The following is a 9725-nucleotide window of genomic DNA, read 5'->3' as shown; positions in this document are numbered from 1 at the left end:
TATTATAATCTGTAACATAATGTATTGTTTGGAGTTTAGTCTGTTACTGTTGCTATTTTTACCATTTCTTCTTGGAGCAGCTGTAACGCACATAATTTCCTTAGGGAGTAATAAAGTATACTGATTCTGATTGTTTCAGGATGACCTGCCATTATTGAACTTTTCTTGTCCATCTTCCATTGGTTTTAATTTTGCACTCCAGTATGAACACATATCCCCCAGCTCGAGGATCACCACAACATGATCTAACACACCTACACCTTAGTTCACAGATTCACTTTGTCTAGGGTTTATTTCTGAGATTTTACACAACCCAGGATTCAAATCATGAATACATAATGGGCTTGGATTTACATCATTATGAATGAAATGTGCTCTATTTGGAAGCAGCCGGCCCCCCTCCCCTTTTGATGGCTTATGTGTGTGAGACTTTAAATCAGGGGTGTCAAACTCAAATACACAGTGGGCCAAAATTCAAAACTGGAACAAAGTCGCGGGCTAACATTAATATTTATTGAAAAAAAAAATCTTCCTCCAGATATAAGAATGAATCTTTTCTTATGGACTCAAATAAGTTTTGCTGGAAAACTGAATATGGAACAAGCAAAGCTTAATACTAAACAATATATATATTAGCTGTATAATACCAGTAGGCCAGCTCTAATAGTAATTTGGTATGGCTTCGCGGGCCAAATGTAATTAGGCTGCGGGTCAAATTTGGCCCGCGGGCCAGAGTTTGACACCTATGCTTTAAATCATCAAACTGTAAATTTTAAATTGTTATCAATTCCACCATCAGGCCGGGGTCTTTCTGTGTGGAGTTTGCATGTTCTCCCCGTGTTTGTGTGGGTTCCCTCCGGGTACTCCGGCTTACTCTCACCGTCCAAAGACATGCAGCTTGGGGATAGGTTAATTGGATAATCCAAATTGCCACTAGGTGTGAATGTGCGAGTGAATGAGAGTGCGAATGATTGTCTGTCCCTGTGTGTTGGCCCTGCGACAGACTGGCGACCTGTCCAGGGTGTACCCTGCCTCTCGCCCTATGACAGCTGGGATAGGCTCCAGCGCCCCCCCGCGACCCTGAAAAGGATAAGCGGAAGCGAATGGATGGATGTTATTGATCCCTTTACCCCTGGTCCTAAAGTGTGTATTTATTTTCTTACTCTTCTTATATATAGTGTTTGTTTACTTGCACTGCTGTAACTGGAGCCTCGTCTCTCTATATACTGGACTGTATGTAGCGGAGATGACAATAAAGTTTACTTTGACTTCAGCAGCGAGCAGGCGCACCGAGGGCTCTCGCGCTCACTTTTTGTGTATAGAATTTAGAAAAAACATCGGTGCAAATTATAAGTCTGTAGCATAATGTCTGGTGTTTTCATGTTTGCTGGTTTGTTTTAATTTTGTTTTATTTTGCGAGTTGGTTATTAGATGCTGCTCCAGCCAGCCAGTGAATCCCCCGCCGCCCCGCCCTCTCCTCTCTGCGCCGCAAGAAGCAGGCGCACCTGGCAAACGGAGGGCGCCCTTACTCCCAGCAAATGGGCGAGGGAAAACCGATCGGTGCCTATGCCATTCCCAATATGCGCTGGCTGACGTCGGGGCAGCATGAGTACTACGATGCCCGTGATGCCGCCCCCCACCACGATGCCGCCCCGGGCAACCGCCCGTGTCGCCTGTATCTAAAACCGCACCGGCTCCTTTTAATGTGGAGGAGTAGCAGCTCTACTCTGAGCCCCTCTCAAAAGACTAAACTCCTCACCCTGTCTGTGACAGAGAGGCCAGCCACACTTCAGAAGAATCCGAATAGGGTTTATTGCCAAATGTTGAGCAGATTGAGCAGCCCTACCACCGGGCCCCCCAAGCCAACAGAGCTCCATGGATACTTGGGACACAAAAGTCCTCCACTACAGCAAGGCGATTTACGGAGGGGATCGTACACGGAGGAGTACAAATAAAAATAAATATGTTCACAAACATTTACACTTGAAATGTTTGTAATTACTAAATTAACATGCTGAACCTGGATATTGAAGAACCTACACACATTTAAAATCATCACATTTAACCCTGAGTGTGTGTGCGTGTGCAGTCACACTGTTTCAGATCAAACAAACTTTAATATCAAAGATAATCTGAGTGAATACAAATACACTTTTGATCATTTCGTTTATTAGGGGAACATGAACAAGTAGCAGGTACAATGTTAGTTTCATCACTGACATCAATGTTAAAGAGTTTTACCAGTGGCAACATCTGCTCAGCTTCATTTCTGATTTTAATGAAGCTGTTCAGGCTTGGAAGTTACAGACAGATCAACAACGGCTGATGATATGAGCTAAAGTTCTTATGACTGACATGTTTCTGATGCTTCCAGATTTATTTTTTTTGTAACTAAACCAAACCTGATGCAGGCTGTGGCGACTACTCTCAGGTAGACTGACAAACCTTGGGTTCATTTCTCGCATTCATCTCCCACTTCCTGTGACCTCTGACCCTGACTAATGATGTTAGTATAAATGAAGCCCTATAAGGAAAAGAGATCCTGGATAAAGAGACGTTCAGGGACCTGATGACGTGCTCGGAGCTCTAATGATCGAGTCGAATTTAACTGCTCTAAAACCCAAAGAAACACGGCAAGTCATCTGTGAACAAAATTTAGGGCATTGATTGATCAATAAGTCATTTTAGTGGGGCATTTTTATTCACAGAAAAAAACTGAGCTGCTTGGAGTTTGATTCAGTTTCAATAATCAGAAGTTTGGAAGTTAAAAACATTTCTGAAGTTATAACTGTAATAACAGGATAATAAATCTGATGAATAATAGTGTGCCTCAATGCTCCAAAAAGGAATTTTATTAAAAAATAATAATTAAACCAAAACAGCTTCTGAGTTTCATTTAAATGTTTGAAGTAAAGTAATGATTCACACAATCAAATTACTTCATTGATCAGCAGGTTCTTTTTTATTTAACAGACATTAAAGATGAAAATAAATAATACAGGATACATGAACACCTGAGGCCACTGTGACCTTTAAGTGTTACAGCACAGACTCACAACAAACAGAAACCTAACATTAAACAGTGAAAGCAGCAGACATAATCTCCGGTCTTCATACCTGAACCACCAGGAGCTTAATCAATAATCCATAGTAGCAAGTAATCAATAGTCAATACATCAGTGATTAATCAGTCTTTTAAGGCTGCAAGTCACCTCCAAACTGAGGTCGTATCATACCCATGCTCCATGCAGCTCACAGCCTGGTTATGATACAGCCCCCGCTCTAAAGGTCAGCAATCATTACAGCCATCGATCAATCGATCAGTCAATAAATGTGTCTCCTCTTCAGTCTGGTCCAGGATGAAAATGGGCAACAGAAGTGGAGACAGTGCAGTTTCTTCTTGTCCGCGACGTTCTCCGGACTCTGAGCAGGAGAAATGATGAAGGTTGGAGGACAGCTCCTTCTTAAAGGCTCAGTGTTCTTCCTCCTCCTCTTCCTCACAGTCTTCCTCACGCTGAACCCCTTTAACCGTTTCAGTGGTCGTGAGTCTTCTAATCTGACTGTGTGACGATGTTTTAAGGATTTGGAGGATTGAGGAGGATCACCTGGTCAGGTAAATCTGAAATATCCGGATTACATCGGAAGTTGAGCACACGGAAAAACAAAAGACTCTTATTGGATTTAGATCCGTCAGCCACCTGCTGCTGCTCTTCATCATCAGGCGTCTTCATCGCCCTGCAGTGGGCCTGACAACAGCTTGTGTTTATTACACTAAAAACTTTATAAACCCATCACAAACCATATCACACAGCAGGGACTTACCTCTTCATCTGTAAGAAGGATTTTTAGAGTTGGCAGCAGAGCAACAGTCAGCTCTGTTGCCTCACTAAAAGAGATCTTTGTTTGAATCTGTGACCTGTCCAAGTGTACCTCGCTTCTCACCCACTGACCTCTCCACAACAGTGAGCTGGTTGGCGGGATGCTAATGTTTCTAGTTATTACGTGTAACCAAACTTAAAGAGTACAGATAAATCATTTAGCATAATTAAAGTTTTACTGTCATGTTATTGGCTGTTAAAGCACAAAGTTTTTTTTGAGCAGTGAGGTGAACTCGGGTGGATCTGTGTGTTCACAGAGAAAACCTTCTGTAAGCAGATTAAGGAGTCAGAAGTTCTTAATCCTGAAAGTTTAGAAAAATCCCAGCAGCATAATCTTTGCTGTAAGTGGTTTATGAGCGTATATAAGAGGCTGACACAGCGGCAGCGGCAAAGAGCTCAGGGTCACAATGGGAAAACACTTCCAACTGTACGAGAACATCTCCAAAGTCAGTCCCTTTGAGGGGCCCCAGTATTACCTGGCCCCTGTCTGGGCCTTTTACCTGCAGGCCGCCTTTATGGGTTTTGTTTTTTTTGCTGGCACTCCTTTAAACTTCATTGTTCTCGTGGCGACGATGAAGTACAAGAAGCTCAGAGTCCCACTCAACTTCATTCTTGTCAACATCTCCTTCTCCAGCTTCATCTTCGTCACCTTCTCTGTCAGTCAGGTGTTCTTAGCCTCCATGCGAGGTTACTTCTTCCTGGGTCACACGCTGTGTGCTCTGGAGGGTGCTGTGGGCTCCGTGGCAGGTAAACCACCCAATCCATCGGCAGGATGTGTACAGGTGTGTGCAGGTGCAATGGTGTGTTTCTCCCTCCTCCTCAGGTCTGGTGACCGCCTGGTCTTTGGCGGTGCTTTCCTTTGAGAGGTACCTGGTCATTTGTAAACCGTTCGGAGCCTTTAAGTTTGGCTCAAATCACGCTCTGGCTGCAGTGGCCTTCGCCTGGTTCATGGGCATCGGCTGTGCCTGCCCACCTTTCTTTGGCTGGAGCAGGTACTGTAGGCATCAGGTGATTCTGGCCGTGTGTGTCCTGCACAGGTGAGCTGACTGTCTGTGTTGGTAGGTACATCCCTGAAGGTCTGGGCTGCTCCTGTGGACCCGACTGGTACACTCACAATGAGCAGTACAACACGACCAGCTACATACACTTCCTCATGGTCACCTGCTTCATCATGCCTCTCTCCATCATCATCTTCTGCTACTCCCAGCTGCTGGGTGCTCTGAGAGCAGTGAGTCAATCAATCAATCAATCAATCAATCAATCAATCAGCCAGCACTAAGTGATTAACTGAGTCTCTGTGCTGGTAGTGTGTTTGGAGCTTGAGAACTTCACTCCATTAAAGCTTAGCCTTGTTGTTTCCTCTGCAGGTTGCAGCCCAGCAGGCTGAGTCAGCCTCCACCCAGAAGGCGGAGAAGGAGGTGTCAAGAATGATCATCGTTATGGTGGGGTCCTTCGTCACCTGCTATGGCCCGTACGCCCTGGCAGCTCTTTACTTTGCCTACTCCACAGATGAAAACAAAGACTATCGACTTGTCACCATCCCGGCGTTTTTCTCTAAGAGCGCCTGCGTCTACAACCCACTCATCTACGTCTTCATGAACAAACAGGTGAGCACACTCAGATAACACAGTGCAGAACGCAGGGTTTAGTTTTTCGCAGCTTTTCTCTGACAGTTTGAGTTGTCCCTGCTACTGAAGTGATGATGAGTTCTTCTGTTCTGTTCTCAGTTTAATGGCTGTATCATGGAGATGGTGTTTGGAAAGACAATGGACGAATCCTCCGAAGTTTCCACAAAGACTGAAGTGTCCACAGCTTCTTAATGCTCACACCAAAGTGACACAAAGAACTTTTAAGAGGGCGTGACTGAGCTGAAGAGGACCTTCACAGGTCAGAGTTTGGAGGACGAATGTTTCCTGTATTCTCATCGTTATGTAAATAAAGTTTATACGTACACACGATCAGCTGATATCTATGTTCCTGTAGAACATACGTGTTTAGATAAAAGGCAAAAATAAACATTAAAAACAGTGAAGTGTCTTTCTTTAGACTTTCTGAATAAAACGTTCACGAAACCAAACTCTGAGTTTCACTTTTTTTATTTTTTTTTATTGATAAACAGGTAAAAATGCGACATAAAACTCAGACTTTGTCTGTAGATTTTTTTAAGCTTTAAGGCAGGGGTGTCAAACTCAAATACACAGTGGGCCAAAATTCAAAACTGTAACAAGGTCGCGGGCTAACATTAATATTTACTGAAAAAAAAAAAAAAAATCTTCCTCCAGATTTATGGACTCAAACAAGTTTTGCTGAAAAACTGAATATGGAACAAGCAAAGCTTAATACTAAACAATATATATATTATGGTAGTTGTATAATACCAGTAGGCCAGAGTTTGACACCTATGCTTTAAGGCATCTTTAAATCTTTATAAAAACCATTTGTTATTTGCTCCAAAGTGGCAACGCTCTGAAGGACGAAGCGTAAAACGTTTACGTGAGATTTTTTTCCAAATGACCAACACAGCTACGACAGTAAGGCGCTCTCACCTGAAATCACATGAGCACTCCTTTTAGTCCAACTGTGTCCCAATGACATAATTTTCTTCAACGCTAAATGAAATAAAAGTGGATTTTAGTGAAAATGGCGGGTCAGTGTTTTACGCTTCTGTACTGCAGAAACTCGTGAGGAGCAAAAACACATACGAAAAATAAAAAAGTCTGGCCTAACAACCTGGCAGTAACTGTTGAACATCAAAACTGTTTTTTCTTCTTTGGCTCTAAAAATAAATTATCTCCATAAAGTTTCCACCAAAATTCAGAAGCAGTTTGTTCCAGCGACGCTTCAATCATGTGACCTTCTAGAACTCGTCGTGTCGCAGTAGCGCCTCTCCAAAGTCTGTCACCTGACTTCCGACAAACACCTCATGCTTGTCCAGAATCTCTTTCTTGCTCAGTTTTCCATCCTGAAGACACAAAAATCAGCTGTTACACATGCAAGCAGGTAAACCGAAAGCTGCGAGGGGCGCATTTGGTTCAGCCTCACCTGGTCGGCATCAGACTCATGCAGCAGATGTTGGGCTTCGGCCTCGGCATGGTCATAGTCAGAGGGAAGGATCCAGTCCATCGTCTCCTCTTTGTCCATCTTCCCATCCTTGTTTTTGTCTCTGAACTCCGAGAACTGCTGACGCTCTGTCGCCACCCACTCAGGCTCCTCCTCGCCGTCCTGAGACATGTACATGTCACCTACGACAATTCAATTCAGTTTGTTTATATATAGCACAAATCACAACAACATTTTCCTCAAGGCAATACAATAATACAGAGAAACTCCAACAATCATACGACGCCCTATGAGCAAGCACTTTGGTGACAGTGGGAAGGAAAAACACCCTTTTAAAAGGAAGAAACCTGCAGCAGAACCAGGCTCAGGGAGGGGCAATTGGACGTGACAAGAAGTGACCAAACTTAGAAGAGGAACTTAAATCTGTTATCTGTTTGGTTACAGTCTGTTCACACACGCACGCACACACACACACACACACACACACACACACACACACTCCCACCTAACAAGCACTGATTGGCTAATCATAAAAAGGAAAGCTGCAGCACACAGAATAAATTCAGCCGCAGGTAAATTTTGTGGTATTCAGCAGCGAGCTCGTCACAGTGCTGCCCCCTGCTGCCTGACATCACAAAAAGCATGCATAGGCTCCATGAGACCATCACTGTCTAGTCCGTCTGTCAGGATAAGGTAAAGGCCTGACCTCCTGACCTTCAGATCAGCTGCTTCCTGTTTCCTCTAATGCTCCACCTGATCGATAAAACCTCACCGATATACTCCTTCAGGTCGATAAACCCGTCTCCATTCTTGTCGATGTCTTCGATCGTTTCCTGTGACAAAAAAAGAAAGTTAAATATTTGAAACGAAACAGTGGGTCACATGACCCCACGACATCAGTCTCACCTGCACCACGACGTCCTTCATGTACTCGTGTTCTTCAGGATGAAGAAAAGCGGTAAACTCCTGTTTGTCTGCGATGAGGTCTCCATTCCTGTCTGTGACCCGGAACCTCCGCTCGTCCCTCGACATCATGTAGGTGTAGTTGTACTCTGGTTCCTTTGGAGGGTCATCTGGAACCAAGCAATGAGAGACCTGATCAGATTGATTACAGCACAATAACATTTATCAAAGAAGACCTAATAACCTCAGATGGAGTCCTGACCCAGATAACTGCCGTATGTCACGTTCCTGTACTCGTCCCAGCTGATGCGGCCGTCGCCGTTCAAGTCGAAGTCTTTCCACTGATGCTCCACGCTGTCATAGATGTGCTTCCTCTGAGCATTTCTGATCCAGGCCTTCAGCTCCTCCTCAGAGACGAAACCATCGCGGTTAGTGTCAATTTTATCCACGATGATGCTGCAGAGACACGAATTACCAGAGCGCAAAGCCAAAAACAACATCTTTATGAGAGGCAACAAAAATAAAGACTAGACTTGAGAAATATCTAACCTAACTGAACCCAAACTGAGCTCACAGGTCCAGGAAATACACTGGACTTTATTTTAATTGTATTGAGTTTTCTGTGAACACAGCTGAGCTGAGTATGTGAGTTGAAATTGTAAAGTTTCTCCTGCGTCTGCAGCAGCTGGAGGTGGAGACGATTCGACCAGTGAGGACGTCTATTTCCTCACGGTCAGCATGACACAGCTACAGGAAGTGATTGTCTGAATTTCTCATTATGCCCTGTGGACCCTGTCCCTGCACAGCGCTCAGCCACAGTCTGATCGGGCTGTACTTCAATGTGGAGAGCCGAGGCCGGCCTGCTTCTCTTCATCACTCAGAAAAACCAGGCGAAGCTTCAGATGACCTGAACTCACCCGAGTCTGCGTTGGCTCTCCTCTGGAGGAAGTTGCTCAAAGGTTTTGGCCTCCTCTTGACCCAAAAATGCTTCGTGGTCGTAGTCGAAGTTTTTCTGGTCGTCATGCTCAAGGGCGCTCAGAGGCTCCTCATGATGGACCCGACTTTTCCTCTCTGTGGGCTTACTGCTGCTGCTGACCACCACAGCAAGGATGAGGAACACAAGCACTGGACGCACCATCCTGACACACACTGTGACACACATACAAAGACACAGACATACGCACGCGCACGCACACAGAAACAAAGTTTACGTTTTAAGCTTTAAATTCCTCTTTGAATATTTTCACTCACAGTCAGCTTCTCTCGCAAACGTCAGTCACATGATAATAAACTCTGGTTTTACAAACATCACAGTTTCTGTTTAATATTCATAAAACTGCTGATTGCCTCAAACTCGCTACAGCTGTTGGAGCATCAGCTCACCTGCTCTCCTCTCACCTGTGCGCGTGCTACTCTTACACCTGGCGACCGCTGCTCTGCTCGTTCCTCACACCGAGCCCCGCTGTCTGCGACCCCGCGGAGCCGCCTCTGGGCCTCCGCAGCCAATCAGAGCCCGCGTCAGACTTTTCCCTCGACCTGATTGGTCCACCTCAGTTATACGTCATGCTCCCTCGGTGATGTCAGAGGGTTGCTGTCCGCGGACTCTTTTCTCATTGGTCCTTCTTCACGAGAGGAAAGAAGGAAGCACGCATGCCACGTCCGCAGACCCGCGCGCTGACATACAGGGGGCGGGGCGGAAAAATCATGAAGTTTAAAAAAGATGAAACTTTATTTCCTGCAGATTCTTTCATTCACGTTTATTTAACTGCAACTTTAACACGTGACCCCCACTGTGGTTATCCCCAATAAAACTTTATCTATAATCTCACGTACAAACAGCAACATTTAAATAAAGTAAAAGTAGGGGAGACCGGGGATAGTTGT

At 44.7% G+C, this 9725-nt stretch overlaps 2 protein-coding genes across 3 annotated transcripts; one reads left to right on the top strand and one right to left on the bottom strand.

Annotated features, from left to right (window-relative positions):
• Positions 1–719: 719 nt before the first annotated feature.
• Positions 720–9304, bottom strand: calua (calumenin a). 2 transcript variants are annotated; one of them, XR_014906991.1, is made up of 8 exons: positions 9240–9304; positions 8759–8990; positions 8104–8297; positions 7845–8011; positions 7711–7771; positions 6921–7120; positions 6278–6840; positions 720–743 (listed from the first exon to the last, which is right to left on the bottom strand). XR_014906991.1 is itself a non-coding variant. In XM_085375505.1 (7 exons), exons 2-7 carry the CDS (start codon positions 8977–8979, stop codon positions 6736–6738), a joined length of 948 nt encoding a protein of 315 aa, XP_085231631.1. In that variant the 5' UTR covers positions 8980–8990; positions 9240–9304; the 3' UTR covers positions 6271–6735. The 2 variants fall into 2 exon arrangements, 1 of the variants encoding a protein (XP_085231631.1); XM_085375505.1 differs by lacking the exon at positions 720–743 and having other exon boundaries at positions 6271–6840.
• Positions 4286–5698, top strand: opn1sw1 (opsin 1 (cone pigments), short-wave-sensitive 1). Its single transcript, XM_085376395.1, has 5 exons — positions 4286–4625; positions 4702–4870; positions 4941–5106; positions 5246–5485; positions 5606–5698. The coding sequence occupies exons 1-5, from the start codon at positions 4286–4288 to the stop codon at positions 5696–5698; spliced, it is 1008 nt and encodes a 335-aa protein (XP_085232521.1).
• Positions 9305–9725: the final 421 nt, after the last annotated feature.

The sequence above is a fragment of the Diplotaxodon limnothrissa genome, linkage group LG17 (genome assembly GCF_057381915.1).
Source record: "Diplotaxodon limnothrissa isolate DT_005_m linkage group LG17, D_limnothrissa_male_GT1.1, whole genome shotgun sequence".
NCBI lineage: Eukaryota > Metazoa > Chordata > Actinopteri > Cichliformes > Cichlidae > Diplotaxodon > Diplotaxodon limnothrissa.
The sequence above is the reverse complement of the archived record's forward strand: the minus strand, read 5'-3'. Positions and strand labels throughout refer to the sequence as shown.